This window comes from Trypanosoma cruzi, genomic scaffold (genome assembly GCF_000209065.1).
Source record: "Trypanosoma cruzi strain CL Brener 1047053516581 genomic scaffold, whole genome shotgun sequence".
NCBI lineage: Eukaryota > Euglenozoa > Kinetoplastea > Trypanosomatida > Trypanosomatidae > Trypanosoma > Trypanosoma cruzi.
In genome coordinates, this window is record NW_001849415.1 from 33,594 (window position 1) to 53,357 (window position 19,764).

The 19,764-nt window shown below is 48.7% G+C and overlaps 7 protein-coding genes across 7 annotated transcripts, besides 16 other annotated features; all 7 read right to left on the bottom strand.

Moving 5' to 3' along the window:
- Positions 1-19,764: part of a sequence feature (heterozygous, Esmeraldo-like haplotype) that runs on past the window's edge.
- Positions 285-311: a microsatellite.
- On the bottom strand, positions 402-1,451 carry Tc00.1047053506503.100 (U3 snoRNA-associated protein UTP11, putative; the record flags this gene model as incomplete). The annotated part of the gene is made up of 1 exon (XM_811846.1): positions 402-1,451. The coding sequence occupies one exon, from the start codon at positions 1,449-1,451 to the stop codon at positions 402-404; it is 1,050 nt and encodes a 349-aa protein (XP_816939.1).
- Positions 1,647-1,676: a microsatellite.
- Positions 2,200-2,229: a microsatellite.
- On the bottom strand, positions 2,291-3,472 carry Tc00.1047053506503.110 (DNA-directed RNA polymerase, alpha subunit, putative; the record flags this gene model as incomplete). The annotated part of the gene is made up of 1 exon (XM_811847.1): positions 2,291-3,472. One exon carries the CDS (start codon positions 3,470-3,472, stop codon positions 2,291-2,293), a length of 1,182 nt encoding a protein of 393 aa, XP_816940.1.
- Positions 3,536-3,572: a microsatellite.
- Positions 3,753-3,838: a sequence feature (A-rich).
- Tc00.1047053506503.120 (hypothetical protein, conserved) lies at positions 4,385-9,826 on the bottom strand (the record flags this gene model as incomplete). The annotated part of the gene is made up of 1 exon (XM_811848.1): positions 4,385-9,826. The coding sequence occupies one exon, from the start codon at positions 9,824-9,826 to the stop codon at positions 4,385-4,387; it is 5,442 nt and encodes a 1,813-aa protein (XP_816941.1).
- Positions 10,361-10,397: a microsatellite.
- Tc00.1047053506503.140 (extracellular receptor, putative) lies at positions 10,851-13,517 on the bottom strand (the record flags this gene model as incomplete). Its single annotated transcript, XM_811849.1, has 1 exon — positions 10,851-13,517. The coding sequence occupies one exon, from the start codon at positions 13,515-13,517 to the stop codon at positions 10,851-10,853; it is 2,667 nt and encodes an 888-aa protein (XP_816942.1).
- Positions 13,587-13,606: a microsatellite.
- Positions 13,873-13,917: a microsatellite.
- Positions 14,093-14,118: a sequence feature (AT_rich).
- Positions 14,507-14,529: a microsatellite.
- Positions 14,620-14,701: a sequence feature (T-rich).
- Positions 14,928-15,383, bottom strand: Tc00.1047053506503.150 (histone H3 variant, putative; the record flags this gene model as incomplete). The annotated part of the gene is made up of 1 exon (XM_811850.1): positions 14,928-15,383. One exon carries the CDS (start codon positions 15,381-15,383, stop codon positions 14,928-14,930), a length of 456 nt encoding a protein of 151 aa, XP_816943.1.
- Positions 15,427-15,491: a sequence feature (T-rich).
- Positions 16,400-16,420: a microsatellite.
- Positions 16,554-18,449, bottom strand: Tc00.1047053506503.160 (hypothetical protein, conserved; the record flags this gene model as incomplete). Its single annotated transcript, XM_811851.1, has 1 exon — positions 16,554-18,449. The coding sequence occupies one exon, from the start codon at positions 18,447-18,449 to the stop codon at positions 16,554-16,556; it is 1,896 nt and encodes a 631-aa protein (XP_816944.1).
- Positions 18,732-19,010, bottom strand: Tc00.1047053506503.170 (hypothetical protein, conserved; the record flags this gene model as incomplete). The annotated part of the gene is made up of 1 exon (XM_811856.1): positions 18,732-19,010. The coding sequence occupies one exon, from the start codon at positions 19,008-19,010 to the stop codon at positions 18,732-18,734; it is 279 nt and encodes a 92-aa protein (XP_816949.1).
- Positions 19,009-19,056: a microsatellite.
- Positions 19,522-19,582: a microsatellite.

Consider the following 19,764-nt stretch of genomic DNA (forward strand, 5'->3'; position numbering starts at 1 on the left):
AATTCCTGTAGGAAAACACAAGAAAAGGAGCGTAACAAAATGTAATGTGAGCGCACCACTCGGCAATCAAAACTACATGACCGCGTACCTGCGGAAGAGACATGTCGTCTTTGTTTTTCTTCAAGAACTGATGCCTTTTATTTTTATTTTCTTTTTTGTTGTTTAAAATATTTCCTTTCAAAAGAGAAGCTCCACGCACATGTTATGTACCCTGCGCTCTTTTATTATGGTTGCAGGGGAACAAAAACATTAATCGTCTGTGAAGGCATGGATGATCTCTCCTCTTCTTTTTTTTTTTTTTTTTTTTTTTTAAGTGGCAAATGTGAGCTTTTCTTTTCTGCAGGATTTCTCACAACAGGCATGGGAGTTCCGGCATTCAATCACTCACTCCACCTTCACACTCAGCGAGCGCGACGTGCGGCTTTTGGTTTGAAGCGGGACTCACGCTTTTGCTCCAGGCTTTTCCGCAGACCCTCATTCTGCCGCTTGATCGTCTTTGCCAAGGCGTGAAGGCTCCTGCTACGTTCCACGCGTTGTTGAATCTCCTTCAGGTTCCTTGCCGCTAGCGCCGCCTCCTGCTGCTCCTTCTCTCGCCTCTGCTGCAAGATGAGCTCCACATCGTCTCGTGGCTCTTCCTCATCCCCATCACCACCACCACCACTTGCCGCGGCGGATGTCGCCGCCTCCTCTACCAGGGAAGAAAAGCGGTACTTCTTCATGTCCTTTTTGGCACGAAGGCGCTTCACAAGAGCTTCACGTTCCTCTGCGGTTTTAAGACCACTTTTTCGGAGTTTTTCCTGCATTTCCCGACGCTCACGGCGCCGCTGGGACGATGAAAGCATTCGTGGACCCGTCAACAGCACCTCCTCCGGCAAAACAGTGCTTTGAAGGATCGAGATTGTCCCTCGAACAGCAGGATGCTGCTTAAGCATCTCTGGGGTTGCGTCAAAGTACTTAACGGGATTAAAGCGACGGAATTCCTCGTCATTCTCCACAAAAACAATGTGCTTATTCTTTGGTGGTGCGGAGGTGATGGCTATCGATGCATCCTCATTGAGGAGCTCCTTCGCGCGGTGAAGATCTGCCTGTGCCTTGTATTGGAGGTACTGAACATTGCGTGTATTCTGCTCTAGCACTTTTTGTGTCTTTTTCTGATTTCCTTCCTTTGATCCCGCACGTTGTTTCATCTTCCCTGATGCGATATCTAAGACAGCCTTTGTCATGCCAATATGGAACTCGTCGGGGTTACGTTGTGCCGCAGCGCGCTTCAATTGTAGGAGTTTCTGCATCTTTGCTTTGCGACGCCTAGAGCGTACGACATGGTCTTTTTGTTTCTCTAGCTGTCCTAAATGTTTGCGGGAGGCCGGCTGCGAGCGTTCCTTGTGGATCGTCCGCTTGATGTGCTTGTCCAAGTTACCCACACCTGGGTTGCGTCCCTTTCCCCGCGTCATTTTTCTTTTTTTTGGCCTCTTTCCTCCCCTGCCGTACGTGTGGTTTCGCCTCTCCTAAATACCCACCGCTAGGGCTGCCCGTGCCAAAGTTACAGGGTAAATTACTGCTTGTATGATAGGAACTGCCACGATGACTGAAAGGATGCGTATTGAACAGCAGCAGAAGCAGCAGGTCAGTGACAAAAGTAAAAAAATCAACAAAAACAACAACAACAACAACAACAAGGGAGGATGATTTAGGGAGATTTTCAGAGCACATTACTCCCCGCCAAAACTGCACAACATTATAGAGAGACACGTAGAGAAGGAAATGCACATACATGCATAAAAGTTCCAAACAAACGCGTGCGTGTGTATTTGTAAAAAGAGAGAGAGAGATACAAGATAGAGAGAAACGTGTGCATCATGTCTGATTAATATTTTATACGAGTGAGTCCGCATAACACAGAAAGAAAAAGAGAAAAAGAAAGAAATGTGTAAAAAAAAAAGCACGGAAAAAGTAACGGACGATTGTCGGATAAAGTAAACTAAGGGCGTCCGGCGCTCCACCAGTGAGTTGGAGATAGAAAGAATAAAAGGGAGTGGGGATAGGGGGAAACTCGACGCGTCGAGCCTCTCTGCATCCCAGTCCTTTTGCGTCTTTCCTTCCCTTCACCGTACTGAACCTCCCATACTCCGCTGCCGTTCTCCCCCTTGCATGTACATTCACACATCTCTCTTCTCTGCTAATCCCCTTTGTTTTTCTTGCTTATTATTATTATTATTATTATCATTATTAATCTTTTTTTTTTTTTTTTTTGGTGGCTGTAGTGTCTCCATGTCAGTTGTTTCTCCTCGTATCAGGTGGACGGTATTGCGGCGGCTGCACCCGTGACAATGGCCTCCGTGCCGCGAATACGCCCGGCCAAATCACGAACGCGTTCGGCGAACAAAGCGAGGGCATACCGGAATATTTGCGACGCGTGCAGCTGCCCAATACTTTCAATGGTGAACCGCATGCGAGTTTTGTCCTTTTCGACGACAATCTTGTCGGCGATTTCGGGGTACACGTCACGGCGGAGGCACTCGCGACAAAGCGTGCAGTTCTCCACCTCCGCCACCTCCGACTCCCCCTCCTCGTTCACGCCAAAGACACCAACAGGGCAAATGCGTTGTAATTTCGTTGCACAATCCCCACGAATCGGTTCACGCAAATAAATGCTTGTCTTGAGCTCGTAGAAACAGACAGAGACGGGGGTCCACTTCGCGTGCACACCACCAATGCCCTTCAGAGCAATCGCCCGCAGCTTTAAACGCTGTCCAGGCCCTAGCTTCGTCAATATAATGTCGGGATGGACAAGAAACACACGGTCCTCGTCGGCACCAGTTGCCCACGCTTCTTGCCCTGGAAGCGGCTTCCACTTAAGATCGCCGCTGTAGACACTCGTCGACTTTGCATCACGCCGTCCTTCAGCAGCAAGTTCAAACACCAACACACGTTGCGGATCAAGAGCATCAAAACCTACTTGATTCGATTCCGTTACAAACTGCATCTTCAACACAGGACCAGCAATTGGAACAAGGCCGATGCGATGGGCGAGAAGTTCGTCCGGCACGACGCTGTCATTTTCCTCAATGAGCATGCGGTCAAATGCAAGGACTGGGACCTCAGTCATCATCAGTCGACGAAACATGTTCGCAATCGGTGGGCTGATGCGTTCTACATCAAATGTCATGGTTTCCACACGTCGGGTAGTGGAGGTGGTGGGAGAAGACTCTGACACGGGCACATCGCCATTCCCCTCTGCCTCTTCTTCATTCGCGTTGAGGTTCCTAGTTGACTCCTCGACCTTCACTGGCGCATGTCGTCTCGGCAACTTCACTGCAGCCGATGTAACTTTGATGTTCGATATCGTCGGCACATCCGGTAGAGCCGTCGGTGGTATCGCCGCCTGTCCACGACCATGTGTGCCTGGCGCGCTGAAAGTCTCTGTGTGCAACGCTTTATCACAGCCAACCCGCACTTTGCTGCCGTAACTCATCCCGCTGCCTGCTTGCGCAATTAGGGACTTTCCCTTTCCGCACTCGCTAGAATTAACGTAATAAATAATAAATAATAATAATAATAATAAACAATAATAAGGAGTAAAACGGCAATAATACGCAGCGACACCAAAACGATTCACGCAAGAGTGGAATCCAAATGAAAGAGGTAGTGGGTAAGGGGAAAAATAGACACATGCCACTTAAAGCCCGTCGTTCTTTCCCACATGAGCAGGATTTAATTGATCCGCATGATACAGTCATCACACACACACACGCAGGAAAAAAAAAAAAAAAGAAACAAAAGGACAGTAAATATGCGGAATGAGAGGAACAATAAGATAACAAAAAAGAAACAAAAAGAAGGTCTAATGCCAATAAAAATATAAATACCCGCCGCTTTTGTTTCTTTTTCTGCCTTTTTTTTTTGCTGTCGTCGGAGGTGCCCTGTGGATCTAATGGAATTAAAGGCTCCCAACATGTCGACACCGGCAGTGGGGACAGAAGCGGCAGCAGTCATGGGAAAAAGACGTGACTAATTTCATAAAATTCCTTTTTCATTCTCTCTTTTATTAACAATCATTTACCGTCTCAGCCTCCCTTCAATTCCTTCCAGTTACCGCAGCCACAACCACACAATTCCACAGCCGAATTTCCGCCAGACTGTTGTTTCCCCCATTCACCCATCCGCTTTCGTTTTGCCCTTGTTGCTTCTGCTACTCCCGTCGTGATGGCGGTGGCGCCTCCTCTGGGCCTGTTGGATGCTCCGCCTCTTTTTTTTTTTAAAAAACTTCCATTTCTTCCACGCTGTTTTTTCTTCTTCCCTTCTTCAGTTGTGGTTCTGCTTTCTTTCAGCGTTGTGCATATATATACGAAGAACTGTGAGAGTAAGTGAGTGGGAGGTGATTTTCTCATGATTGGACTAATTCCGACGATTCCGCACTGCTGGAGGAATCTGCGTCGTCGTCTTCATCCTCCGAGTCGGTCAGAAGACCAATTTGTGGCGGATGAGCTGACTTCTTTGTCACTGCTGGCTCATCGGGTGGAAGCTCTTGTTCGTGTTGTTGCATATAATGATGATAGTGCGGGAAGACGGACCCAATTCCGTTGTTTGACTCATGCAGCGGTAACCCTGCGTTATGACTCCCATCATCATCATTATTGTTGTTGTCTTCGTCGTCCTCCAGCTCCTCGGGGCCGTAATCCGCTCTGTGAAGTAGGCGTGTCACGTCCTCGCGTAGTGTCGACCTCGTCGTTTGTCCCTTATTAAAAACGGGGCGCACGCCGTCAATAATGCGGTCATTTTTAAAGATATTCACCTTCTTGCCCACACAAGTAAAGGACTTGAGCGCCAGTGCACGTGCCTCCACCTTGTGATTGGGCACATCGATGCGCGCGATGTTGCCAACGATGCGTGTTGGCCCCACCTTGACTCCCATTGTCTCGCCCAGCGCCTTTGCAAGAATGAGAGGAATGTTGCCAAACTCTCGCGGTGGCAGCGGATACGCAAGGATCGATGGATGGCGACTGGCCACAACTTCCGCTGGAAGTGGCGGGGGTGGTATTGTGAGTGGATTTATTGCCGGCGTGGAAGGAATAACGCCCATCAACGCCAGTAACTCTGCTGCAGTAGGGGCGTTGGCTGCTGCAACTGTTGCCGTCGGTGCTTGCTGGGAAGCTGCTCCCACCGGTAGATTAGTCCCAGAAGAGGCAGTCGGGAGATTTGCCGCAGGGGATTGAGAAATTGGAAGAGGCGTAGAAGGCCACACCCCAACAGTCACGAGGGGTGCTGTCTGAGCTGAAGACGTTTGTAATGGCACATTTTCTCTCGGGGTACCACTCGACACCGGTTCTGCTGTTTTGTCAGCTGCTGCAGAAGTTCCCCCCTTCATTGCCAAGAGACGCTCCATGAGCGTCATTCCACCACCACCACCCATCCCTCTATTGCTTTCGGCGGCTTCGTTGGCAGGGAAAACAGGCCCCTCCGTCTTTGGTCCCCTGTCGAATGTAAAGTTTCCGATGGAAGCATTAGGATCCACTTGAAGTGGTTTTCTCGCAGTCACGCTCTCGAGGGGTATGTCTGGGAGCACAGCCGGTTTGTTTTGATTATCCGACACAGCGGGTTGAGTAAAGAACGAGGACGCCGTAGGAGCTTCTTCTCCCATTTTCCCCAACTTTGTTGCTTCTGGTGCCGTTCCATCCACTGCGGTTGGCCCAGACGCACGCCCGTCATGCATTTTAAATAGTGCTTTTGGCCTCCTTGCATGCTCCGCGGCTGTCTCGACCTGCATGCCATAAGACGCCATATACTCCTCTGCATTCACCTCCTGGAACTGATATTGTGCATTGCTGCCCGGATCAACTGCTGCGTCAACAGCATTGTATGTCTGCGCCTCGTAAGAGGGATCCACATTTCCTTCGGTTATACCAACCTCGCGTTGCACCTCCTCCTCAAGCTCCTTCAGAAACTTTTCTAGCTCATCCAAGTCATCACCCAAAATTTCCAGGTCTGGGTCCAACCGGCGAAGCACATGAAGATAATAGCCGTGAAACTCGTGCTCCGGGTGAAGAAAGGCAAATAAGTCGGGATACATCTTCAAAAAGGTAGCTTCTTGCTCGCGGGAACGGGCCTTTGCAATGCTCTGTGCCAGGTGCTGAATATTTTTATCCATCACAGGGTCGGGCAGCTTGCCAACGTACGCCGTCGATTGCCTCGCAGCTGTGTCGGAGGCCGCAGTAAGGGCAACACCATCAACAACACCAGCGGCGGCAACGGCAGCGGAAGAAATCGCAGAAAACGAGTTTGTCGTGGAAGAGCCAACGTGCTTCTTAGGAGGCACTACAGCTGTCGGTCGTCCAGGATTTGAACTGTACTGATAATAAGGATACAAGGAATCACCGGGCTTCAAGCCAATATTGATGGCCGTATTATGAGTAGTACGCTCCTCCCGCAACCAATCCTGAGCCCCACGGCCTCGTCTCGACCACCATTCCCATGCTTCCTTCAGTCCAAGTGATGCTTCGCTGCTTGCAGGCCATGACTTATCACACAACAAAGCTCGAATTCGCCGACGGCCCTGATCCCGCATCTGCTGCAGCCACTTTGCCGTTGTTGACCGCATACCGAACGCAAACGTGTCATCGGCTTGCACAAAAACTGGCCTCGCCTGAACCGTGTCATATGGCTTTAATTTTATAGAAACCGCCGGTAATTGGGCGGGTGGCGGGAGACGACGAGCACGTTTTGTTTGGCGCCAGGTGTTTGTTAAGACCGAGGTCCATCCACGACAGCGTGTTGCCGGTGACTTCGGCCATTCGTGCCAGTTGCCGCACGCAACAACAGCGGCATCAGTAAAAAGTGGTACCGCTTCCTTCAAGACGTCAAGCCCCTTTTCCGCGACGCGTGTGCGAAACAAGTATAAGAACGGCTTTTCCGCATGGCGCTGGTATACCTCTTCGACACTCATCACGGATCGGTGTGAGAAGACGGCTGGTTGCATGCTCGCTCGAAGGGGAAGTGTAGTTGAGCCATTTGCTGTCGCATTTATTAGTTTGTCCGGAAATCCAAACCTTGACACTCTCCCATCACTGTGTGGCACTGCACAGGAAGGATACACCGCAGACGTCACGCATCGAAAAACCATTTCTCCTTCATCTAGGTTATTCACCGGAATTTCAAGAATCCGGGATGCTACGGTAGCCGCGTCGATCGTGCTGGTAGTAACTGCCTTAGTGACATCTGTTGCCCCTGCGTTCTTCACAGTAGACCCGCCACCGTCTCCGTCGTTACATGACAACTCACAAGTAGAAGGCAGTCGAAACACACCCGTCGCTTCCAGCACTCGCAGTAGCTCTATTTGTTGGGCCTCAATTAGCATAAAGGCCTTCTTCGAGGTGAGAGTCTCATTAAAAAAGGCGTCCTGTGCTTCTGTGGACACGTTACGTGAAGAAAGCCACGTGTGGTACGCGTTAAAAACACTCGCGACATCACTGCCGGAATCTTGAGAAAAGAACACACGGGCCTCTTTCATTAATTCTTCCGTGTCCGTTTCCATCTTCCCGACAAAGAACATATTGCCCACCATCCACGCTGCCGCAATGACACTCGCTGGCACAACGCAGTCATGGAGTCGCGAGTACATCAAGAGGCGCACTACCTCAACAGGCCATGAGAAACACGTGGCAGCCACACCAATTGGTGATAAACGTGGAATGGAATCCGCACTCGCAATTTCCAAGTGGCCCAAACGCTGAAGGTGATGCTCGACCGCTAAAAAGGTACGACGCAGCTTTTCATAACGGCTTGTCGACGCGGTTGGAACACCGATAAAAATAAAGGGCACCAACTGTGCAACCATCGAGGACAGGAGGTAATTATTTTCCGAACCTTCCAAACTGGCGCCGGCTTCGCGGCAGCGCAGCCCCTCTTCTCGTGCCTGCAAGAGGTGATACAGCTGCACGTACTCATCCCAGCTTAGATTAAAAATGGAGTGGTGACCGGGATCCACGCTGATGTGACGATGTTTGGTGCCGTAGAGGATAGGTTTAGAAATTAATTGAACCACCATGCACACTGGGAATCGAGCAACGTCTTGCTCGCCCTTGTTACCGTCACCTCGGCGAAGACGGGCAATCGTCCGACGGTAGCGTAGCTCTTGCACAAGGCTGTAAGTTGTGACAAAAATGTCTGCATCGGTGCTTTCATCGTACGATGCGTAAGAACGTCGTGCGCAATCCACCACAAGACCAATTTCCCTTGTGGATGGAAGAGCCGAGTGCGCCATGTTGGGGGTTGTCAACAACACCAGTCGCCTTCCACCCCTCGTCGCAGCCTCGCCGGCCTGCAACACACAATCCACCTCCTGCACCGTGAGACAGTCCAGTAGAAGATGCAATGAAAACGATGTTGATTGCTCCAACTCTTCGTTGTCCGTTGAATCACCCAACGCGAGACGAAGTGCCTCCTCTACCACAGAGGCGATGTGTGCATTTGGAACAATGACGACAACAGATGGCAGATGCTGTCGCCTTTCTTCTTGTTTTTGTTGATCGGCGCCTCGTAAAGCCTCCTCTCGCTCCGCACGGTCGTATTTCATCACTGCCTGCACAATGATTGGGCACCAGTAGGATCGAAGTTTCTCGTCATTCGTGAATTCCGCCTCCTCCGCTGCCATAATCCTCGCCACCACCCCAATGTTCTCCACATAGTTGCGAAGATCCTCGGCCGGGTCACGAGGAATAAAGCTACCCTCCTCCTCACACTTCGCAAGCCATTGCATCGTCTCCTCAAGAAGCATTACACACGAGGGGGACCATACTTCGTTGAGGTGCTGCGCCTCAGTACCCGACGTCTTTAGATCCTGCTGTAGCACCTGAGAAAGATTTAGACGGGCTGTAAACTCTTTACCAAAAAATTCTACAATCGTTGTGGCAACGGCATCTTCAAAACAGTCAATCACCACATGCAAAGATCCTCCACGCCTTTTAATTCCATTTTCCTCCCTCAAGTGCCGCAGTGTACTGCGGAGAAGTGACATACAAAGTTCTGTGATTGGTGATCTCAAATGTATATCGTTCAAAATTACACAAGCAACATTTATTAGTAAGGGGTCGCACAACAATTGGCGGACGAGCATCTCAGGTGTGGTGACTGCAATCAACGTTCCCTCCTCTACGTCGTAACGGGTTGGTGTACACACAGCCACCGTCTTCGATGTGGCATCCTCACCGCGCTCCTCACGGAGTCGCTCCACCGTGCGACAAGCGGAAAGACTTGTCAAGCAGACAACAATAACGCGCTTGCTCTTAAAAATTTCTGTCTCCGATATGATCTGTGGCATCTGCAGAGTCCGGCCACTGCCGGGAGGGGCTACAAGCGCCAATACTTGGCTATTGCGCAGTGCGTCAAGGACAGGTCCGCGACACTGATACACAGGCAAGCGCTGACGGTACGGCAACCACTTGCGTCGGTGAATAAGAATTTTCGTCATGGGCGTACGATCCACCCGCTTTGGATCAAATAATTTCATCGGGGCAAGTTTATGCACAGCACGCTCCCGTTCGGCTCCATCACTCATCGAAAGTGCAGCTGCGGCATCAATGAAGCCACCGCCTGCAAACGCCGCGTTCGGTGCTTCCGGCGGCGGGGCACTTTCATCAAGGCGTTTACCCCATCGCTCCACATCCGCCGTCGTGAGAGGCACATCCAATGGGAACGTGTACGCCTTGCGGGTTTCACAAGGACCCTGACGTAAACGCGCGACAACTTCCTCTATGTGCTTCTCGTGATGCTCAGGTGCCTCCGGCGCAAAAAGAAAAGAAGAGAAACGATCACCAGTAAGAAAAAGCGACATTGCGACAAACCAAACCCCTTTTTATTCCTCTACTTTTTGCTCTTAATCTGTGTGCGTTTGTTTTCCGCACTTAATTCCCTTTTGGTGTCGTCTTCGTCCCTCTGCGCCTCCGCCCCCTTCTTTTTTGTTTGTGAGTTTGTCTCCTTCCAGGGAGGGGTGTGTGCGGCGACTCAGCCAGAGCAGCAATCCCAGTTGCACTCTGCGCACACGTACGATTGAGTGCCTTCAATGAGACCCGCCCCCCTCCTCCAAAAAAAAAAAAAAAAATTACGACCGCTGGCCCTCCTCTTTTTCTCCTCTCCCGCTTATTTTTATGCCCTCCGTGCACTGCTGTTTTCCCCTGTCTCGCTCTAAAACAACCCGCGGTAGAAGTCGCACTCCCCTCGTCGGTCGAACGCCCTGTCAACTGCGCCGAAACCCCACACAAAAATCGTCTCCCCTTAATGCTCTTTGCGCTTCACTTTTATGTGCCACATGGCCGCACGCATTTATTGGGTCACGCATAGAAGCGGAGCAAATCAAATTTTTGTTGGTAAAGAAAAAAAAAAAAAAAAAGAAAAAGAAAAAGAAATGTCGCGGCACCCACTCTACAGACAGAAAGTCACCCACAGTAAATACCCATGCGGCTGCATGAAGCCGCAGAGGAAGAGCAGGGGGGTCATCGATATGAAAGATAAAACAACAACAACAACAACGGACAAACACAATGAATTGAAGTACGCGCCAGAAAGTAAAAAACAAAAACAAAACAGGTTGGTGGTCATCCAAGACATGGCATGCACTCATCCCCTCTTCTCACTATGCAGCACACTCGTTCATGTGAAGGACAAGGGCAGAGAAGACGCTATTGATAGAAATGAGTGAATAATTTTACGCGTAAAATAAGAACACCTCAAATAACAACAAAACAAAAACAAAAACCAGGGGAAGCGGTTGCACCGAAAAGTGCGGAAGGGAGAAGCTATCTAATTCATTTCCCTTCATCCTCTTCCCCCATCCCCTCTTCTTGATTCCACTCCCATCACTACAAGTCGGACCCAAGCGATCGCGTGCCCCGCAGCCGCCGCATCTCATCCTCCGTGACGGGGACGCGATTGCTCTGAAGGCTAAGCTCCACAAGTTTTTGCAACTTGTAGTGACGATAACAAAAGGCAAAGACGGCGATGGTGCCAACAAAGCCCAACACCGAGAGAACAATGGTACCCGGGCTTGCCGAGACAGTTGTGCCTAGGATGAATTGGATATCACGGAAGGTGTCCGCCGGAGTCTCTCTACTGCCCGTCATCCAGACAATAGGCTCAGTGGCTGTGTAACGAAACGGTGATGTTTGGTTGCTACTCCACATTCCAAGGTAAAGAGTACGATTTACCATTTGAATATCAACACCAAACGGCGCCAAGTCACGATTCCCCGCCTTGTCAATAGTAAACATCCCCGTAAAGCCATCTATTGAGGTGGACCGAACAAAAGGCATAATGTTAGCACTAAGGTTGAGACTCACCCCCGCATTCACGGCTCGATCAACGCTGTCAATAACTGTGTACGCGGCGTCAATTGCAAACGCCGCCCCATGACGAATGGTGGTGAGATTGCAATAAGTTTCTTCCGCGGCAAATCCGCCTTGCGACAAAATCCGCACCTGATTATTGTATAGACCACTATGTGCAGATTCATTGTTGATGGCTTCCAACCGTTGCGGCTCAACGTATGGAAATATACACAGGGAACTTTGGGCTTTCTCACGTTCCTCTGGGTGTGACGCGGCATATTGACAAAGCTCTTTCCCTAAAAAGAAGATGTATTTTTTCATATAACTTAACTCCGTAAAAAGTTCAAAGAACATATTGGCATCCTCACCGTAGAGTGGCAAAAGAACAATAACAATGCGTGAAATATCCTTCTTGTAAATGGCCTCCATGGCGTTCACGAGTTGTTCCTTGTCTATGCTTGCGATCATATGGGTACGCTCCAGGTGAATATTCCTCTGACGCATCGATTTTTGCATCGATTCCAGACGGGCATTCCCAAACTGGTCATTTAATCCCAAAATGAGCACCCGTTCCCACGCAAAGTAAGCGCACACGTCCCCAAAGACCAAATAATTAAATGAGTCTGTTGGTGTGGAGCGGGAAAAATACGGGTACGCCAAACGGTCCGCAAAGACTCCCTCTGCCGTATTGAAGTCAATTTGCGTGAGGGCAAATTGGTTCACCACCGGTGTAAGCGCCAACGCCACACGACCGCGTCCGGGCCCCAGAAGAACTGAACATGCACGCGCTACAGGGATCAATGAAACCAACCCCTCCACACCGCTCACTCCCGTATTAATCACCAGAGGAATGAAACTCGTTGCCCCGTGTATAGAGCTCGTCTTCTGATTATGACGAAGAAACACATACGCCATGGCGTTAAGAGATTCCGCTTCGGAACAGCTTCTCGCAGCAGCCAAGCATACTGTCACTGCACGCAGAGGCGACGGCAAAATGATGGCTCTTGTTGCTGTCGGGTTAAGGTTTGTGATGACGGGTTGGGATGTACTTGAATTCCAACTCCATGTAACAAGTGGATGGTCAGCCGTGTAAGTCTTAGAAAGCAGAGAATAGACAATCCCTTCGCGCTGTCCTGTTATCGCGTTAAAGGCAACAGTGCCCGTCAAGCCATCAAAGCGCACTGACCGGATGGATGCAGATGAGATGTTACCAGCCAGTGTCACGGCCTGCATTGCGTCAAATAGGTGACTCACAACATACGCACCGTAGTCGTCAAGCTGTTGGAGATCAAAATAGCCCTGCTTGACAAGATTCACTACGGATGTATACTGCGACACAAAAAGCGCACCCCAAAGCTTCACAAGTGGTTGAAAAGAGCCTTGTAAAAATGCAAGCACGTTGACTGCCTCGCGTGAGCCAAGTAAGAAGAGCTCATCCTGTTTTCCAAGACGTACAACAGCAGCACGAAGACGCATGAACTCGTCTTCCTTCACAAAACAAAGAACACCGGCCGGACGATATTCCAACACCTTACGGATGACATTGTCATCATCGTCAGAAGTACCACTAACTTTTATAAACACTTTCGTGACAACTGTTGGGGCCGAACGCGCAAAGGAGATTTGGCTATCCAAAACAGACTCCACCCCTGTCCCGTACGCATCACTGCTGAACACAACGGCAACGGAGTACCATGCTAGCTCAGAAGAGACAGTTTCTAACACACCACGCAAATTGACGATATCTTGCGGCACAACGCATACCGTGTTTGGATTGGTTTCAACATCACACAATTTAGGGTTTGATGTGTGTGCTGAGAGAATTGTGAGATCAGCAGTTTTTTCGTTCCGTCTTAAAGCATCAACAACACCAACCGAGATGTCGGCAGTTTCTACAAGAAACAAAACATCGATAAATTTCTCTTCATGAAAAAAAAGCTGTTCCAATTGTCCCAGGGCGGAGAGTAAACTACCATTTGAATCAAGAATGAAGGGCCTTTGAGAAAACATCTTGGAAATATCCACACTGGAGTTAATGTACTTATCGATAGCTGCCTGCAGTGAAGTATTCGTCATTTTTGTCTGGCGAAGGTCGAGAAGAATGGCGGAGCGGAGAGGCCCCTGTTGGCTATTGACAAACCCTGCCAGCACAAGCAGGCACACCACGGCCGCAGCGATGGACCAACGTGAGTGAAGCGGCATTGGCAACAACTGGAGAGTTCCTTCCGTACGGCTTGCTTTCAACAATAAATACCTCTTGACAGATTCTCTACAACAACAACAACAACAACCAAAGAAAAAACACACAACACCGTCTTTTTCTTCCTTTTTTCCTTTTTTCTCCCCTTTTTGTTTGTGGATGTCTTCTTCAACCTCTGCCAAAAGGAGCTGCCTGCCTACGGTGCAGCACGTCTTGTTCGTCCCAAATAATGATTTTCCTAACGGAGCCCACGTCTGTTTTTAAAATGCGCCTCTTAGACGGGCTTCACGCGGTCTTTTATTTTTTGCTTTTTTCCCTTTCCATGAGAGGATGATGTTGCAGCAACGGGCCAAGGGCAAAAAAAAAAAAAAAAGAAAAAAAAAAAAAAACAAGAAAAGAAAAGGCAGAAGGGCAGGATCAGGTGGCTGCACAACACGGAGAGTCACTTTAAACACATGAGGGGCGGCATTGCACCGGCGATGCATGGAAGCTCCTTAAAAGGGAGTCACACGCTCTCTTCCTTCTAATTTCTAGAAAGAGCGTGCAGTTTGCAACACAAGCGGTCATAAAAGTGAGGAAAATAATAATAATAATAATTATAAAGAGCAAAACCCGGGCTACTTCCCCTCTATAGCGCCAAGCGCAAACTGCGACTGTTTCATTTATTCACGCTGTGTGTCAAAAAACAACAACAGCAAAAAAAAAAAAAAAATGGTGGAGAGAAGAGTAAAAAATGACTGCACTGAAGTGCAGGTCTGATATTCTCTGAGAAAATAAAAGCCATGAGCGAGAAATGATCATACTTCTATCAAAGTCAACAACGACAACGAGGAGTCATTGTGTGTGAGTGCCTTTGGGGGTTGCCCCACCTGTAGGAGGGAAAAAGGAGCAAACAATGGTGTACACCACATCAATAAACATTCTCCTCCCTTTCCTTCTCTCTCGCTATCATGTACGCTCTCATTTGAAGACTTCTCCACCTCTCTCTATTTTTTTATTTTTATTTTTATTTTTTGCTTGGAGACACCATTCCCTTACCAGAAATCCGTATATACGTTCATTGTTGTCCTGTGAATGTCCCATGCAGTCTGTTTCTTCCTCCGGTTTTTTTTTTTCTTTTCTTTTTTTTTTTAAATTTGCCTTTCTTTTGGCTTCACTTTTTTTTTTGTTTTCTTCTTTTTTTTTTATGTCGCGGTTTGTCTGGAGTCCATATAAAACAGGGCTCTTCCTAATCCCATTTTTCTCTATTTTTTTTTTTGTTTTTCCCTTCCCCTTTTCTCTAATATTGCGTCTTTCTTCCACTCTCTGAATATGTGCTAGACACAAATAAATATACGCACCTCTCTGTTCGGATTTAAGGGCCAATATATACAATGTAGTATATATTGCATATAATATACTTTCTAGAGAAACTACAGACGTTCCCCACGTAACTTCAATGCCAGCTGAATGTCCTTTGGGTACACCGTGACGCGGTTGGCGTGCAATGTGCAGAGATTGGCATCAGCGAGAACGGAGGTGACATACAGCTCGGTGGATTCCTGCAGAGCCTCCACGCAGGTAGCGCTCATACGAAATGAGTCCTTTAAGTTCGACACAATCTCTCGCACGAGGCGGCGGAATGGCGCTTTCGCGATGAGAAACTCTGTTGAGCTCTGGTACCGGCGTACTTCGCGCAGCACGACAGTCCCTGGGCGCCATCGGTGCTTCTTCCTTGTGCCGGCGCTGGCCGACTCCTTCTTAGCAACGATGCGACCCTCCGTATGAATCTTGCGCGATGCGAGATTCTTGCGGGGCTTCGGCAACTTTGACGCCGACGAAAAGGCCGAATGCTTCTCCACCGAGGCCACTTTCTTCAGAGATCCCATCGGTTTTGGGTTGTTTTCGTCCTTGTTGGTCTCTTTCCTTGTCTTTTTCTTTTTTTTTCTTTCCGCTTCTTGTATGTATTTCTCTCCTTTTTTTTTTTTTTTTTTTTTGGAGGGGACAACACGGTCTTCTGTGGGTATCAGTGATCCGTGAGGCAAAATAATTTGTCTCTGATGAGGGCCCTCCGCTCCACTATTTCACGTGGTTGCTGTCTGTGCCGCTGCTTTTACCGTGGGAGGCGCTTATCCCACCGCATGCAAGTACACACAAAATTAAATAAAAAAGAAAAGGTAAAAAACAAACAAACGACAACAACATATGAACATTCAACAATGTAAGGAATGAAATTGAGCCAATGAGACGTTCAACGCACAGAATGGTTGGGACCATCTTCGCTTCATGCCCACGCGTTTATACCAATAAACCCCACCCGACAAAACGGCAAAAAGGAACCAACTTTGGGCGTTGCCAAACAAAGCAGCAGCAGCAGCACGCCATCACCGCCGCCGATGCCACTTTTCCGCGGCTTTTGCGCCCACTCCTCTCGTTTTTGAATGGCTCCCCATTTTACACCGTTTTTCTTCCATCTTCTCTTTGCCATTCCCCCCCCCCCCCCCCATCGACAGTCGTCCGATGCCTCATCTATGAAAAAGCGGACGGAAAGAAAAAACAAAAGCGACAGGACGCCGCGACTCTCCTCGCTTTTTTAATTTTTGGGCTCTTTTTTTTTTCCCCCCTCCCCGCCTTCGTTCTTTGGATCTTTTGGTTCCCCCACACAGGCCCTCTCTGCGCTTCTTTTCAGAGCAGCATGCAAAGACGCGAAGCGCTTTGCCAAATGGAACCGCCTTCCTCTCTTTAAGCGCCTCTTTTCGTGGTCGCAGCCTAATTTTCAATGCAATTTGGAAGACAAATATCCCACAACACACAAAAAAGAAAGAGAGTGAGAATGAGAGGGTACGCTGAACACTGGTGAACAGGCCCTCTTCCTTCTCCCTCCCTCCCCCACCCACATGTCCACATATATATATATATATATATAGACACAATGTGCTCTATGGACTCCAGTTTCATTTGTTCATACACGCTTCGAGAGTGTCTCCCTCAGTTTCATTTTCTTTCGTGTTATTTTTATTTTCCTCTATTATTTTAAATTAATATGCAAACGCCCTAACCTAATTATGATCGTGCTGAGTCACGTCTCCTTGGTCGTGTCGCTGCCGCTCAAGTAAAAGGACGAGGTACTGCTCCACCTTTGTCAGGTTGCCCGGCTTCCACTCCACACCAAGGTTGTTCATCGTTGAGGTGAGCCAGTGCCTAACCAACTCCTGCAAGTGTGGGGTGAGGCCAGTTACTCCAACCTCATATAGGCTCACAGAATGCTTGGTTGAGGAGAATGCTGCAACAGTGCCGTACGTGCATGATGGACTCTCTGCGGCGATGGCTGCATAGTGATGGGGTGGCATAGAGAAATCATGTAATGTAAGGTCCAGGTGGATGTGTAAAAAAGGCATCTGATCAATTATTGATTGAGACAGCGACGCCGTGTTTGCACTGCACTGCTGCACGTCAACATCATCGTCATCTGACATCTGCCGCCGTCCCGCATCTTGCAAAATCCACGAAGGAAGAACTGCCGTGACAGAACGTGTAAATACACGACGTTTGGTTCGGTAGAAAGCAACTACAAACAATTCTTGGAGATCAAAATCACTCCAAAGAGCGCTGGCGACGTTGTTGTAGTCTTTCATCGTTTTCAAGAACGTCGTTGGGTCCCGTAACAGAAGTCGGGCTATGTCACCCGAGATTTCCCCTCGAAGTGTGGTGGCATTTTGGGACCCATTCACGACGTTCTGATCCTTCTTCAGGGAGAGAATGAAGGCAGCGCCCTGATTGATGCATCGCAATTCCACAACACAGTGATTTTGCCTCAAGGTTCCTTCCACCGCGTCATCAAAGTAGTAGTTTTCCTGGTACTCTTCATGATCCTCAGCTTGCTGCAGGCTTCCCCCACCATTAGGGTTCACGTCTTCCCGCAAGGAGAATTGGGACCAATGCCGGAGTGACTGCGAGACGGAATCCCTCACGTTATGCGATGAAATCGGCAACTCCCCTCGGCCAGCAAAATACTCGCTGACAGCGCTGGCCTGCGACATCAAGTACTTCGACCCCTGAGACATTCCGGAAGGCAATGGAATGACGGCGGCGGTCTGACAGTCATTTTCTAACCACCTGAGAACTTCATTGTAGCCTTCAGCGCCCGTGATACAGAGGTGTACCCCAGTGATATCCAGAGAAGGAGCTCTTAATCCTTCCGAGTACTTCATAAACCGTGAGGACTTGCTTTCCAAACTCCTACTGTACTTAATGTGGTGTAGTTGTAGGAAGTGCTCCAGCTCCTCGCGAACGTCATTAACCGGATCCGTAATTTCCGTCACTTCAATTTCATATTTTTTTCCGAAAGGAAAGTCTGTCTCATCTAAACGAACGCTTGCACCCTGCAGGAGACTCTTTTCTCTTAGGGCGTGTTCGTGTGTTCCCGTCTCATTCCCATAACTGTCCGGCGAGACGTAATGGTACACCCTGCGGTGTGAACTTAGAGATCCCACCATTTCAATGGGCTCCGCTGCGCCCGACATGTTTTCAAGGGACTCCAGCTTTTGAATCATGCAATTGATGGGGGCGTTTGAGTCCTCCCTCGCGTGGGAGCAATGTCGCCTCAGCACCTCCATGAGGTCCACACCACTGAGAATCTCGTCCTTGACCGCCTCCGGTAGTTTGTGTACATGGCTGGCAAAATACATCTGGTCTCCTCTCTCCACCCTGTTATTATTCTTCAACGCCAGAGAAGAAAGTTTCTGCGTCGCCGTCTCCCCCGCAGCTACCGGTACTCGAAGCCTCAGCACATCACTGTTCTGCTTCAGAAGTCGCGAGGGAAAATCAAAAAAGTAATCCACGTAAATTTCTTCGCCCTGCAGACGCAAAGATGGGAGCTGCGCCAATCGCTGGAAGTTGTCCCTGTCTTCGAGAAGGAGTTTAATACCCACCTGAATTCCATTTGCCTCCCCCATTCCCAAGGCCTTTTGCCTCACCTGAAACCACCACAATTTAAGAAAAAAAAAAAAAAAAGGATACTAACAAGCCGCTACCGCCACAATAAAACCAAAAAGAGAGAGAGAGAAAATCATGAAGCCGATATCCCATTAACAGGTAGTTTCCCACATGACGTTTCCCAACCAAAAAAGGCAGCAGCGGGTATGTGCACAACACAAGTAACCAAAAACATAAAAAGTAACACACCCTAATACGTGTGCATAAATGGTTTTTTTTTTTTTTAATACGCCTCAACCTTTTCACTTTTCGTCCACTGACTCTGCCACCTCCACCATAAGAAGCGTGTCGTCGCTGTAGTCTATTTCCATCAGTGCACGCACACCGAGAAGAGCTGCCAAAGCAAACACAAAAAAGCTCACGACACCTATCAGATAACACTGCGAAGAAGGGCTCATTGGTGCAAGAACATCGGGCGCAACGGGGCGTTCTTGGACGTTCTTTTGGCCCTCCGTCTCCAGCGCCATCGTCGCGACGACGGCCATCGTAAATAAAACAAAACGAGAAAAAAATGTCTGCATATATATATATATATATATATATATATATATATATATATATATATATTCTCACTCTTCGGACAAGCTACTCCCCCTTTTTACAATTTTCTTTTCCTTTTTCTTCTCCCTCCCCTAACCCTGCTTCTCTCTGTGGGTGCGTCTCCTGTTCCCTCACGCTCTACCCGTACCCCGTGTGTATCCTTGTCAGATTGTTGCGTGTCCACGCACCCTGCAACTCACAGAGCGGAGCTGCACCTTCCTACACCGCGCGGATTCTCCCCTCACGGCCACAACACACGCAAATAAATGCGAAAAAGCAAAACAGCAGATAAAAACGGAGAAAAAAAAGGAGGGGGGTTGCGATTCAGAGCGTGCAGGCATTCGGGGAAAGGGAGAATATATAAAGGACGGATGCAATACCATCCCTTGCGTGTGGGGTTGGTGGGCCATCGGAGGCATCCCTGCCAATTGCACACAAAGCTCTAGGGAGAAAATAGAATCACCAGAAGAACAACACAAATAATAACAGCAAAAAAAAAGAAGCAAACAAACAAACAAACAAAACAAACAAACAAACAAAAACAACAACCAAAAGAGGGCGGTGTGCTTGTGTGTGTGGGGCGTAAGGGGGTGGGGGGTGGGTAAATAAATAATACACTGATCATAATCACCAAGTCCCTTCTCCAGTTTTTTTGCCCCATTGCTCCGCATTTCTCCGTATGGCTCTAATTTCAGGGCATGCGTGCTGGAGAGAGAGAAGAAGGTGAAAGGGCTC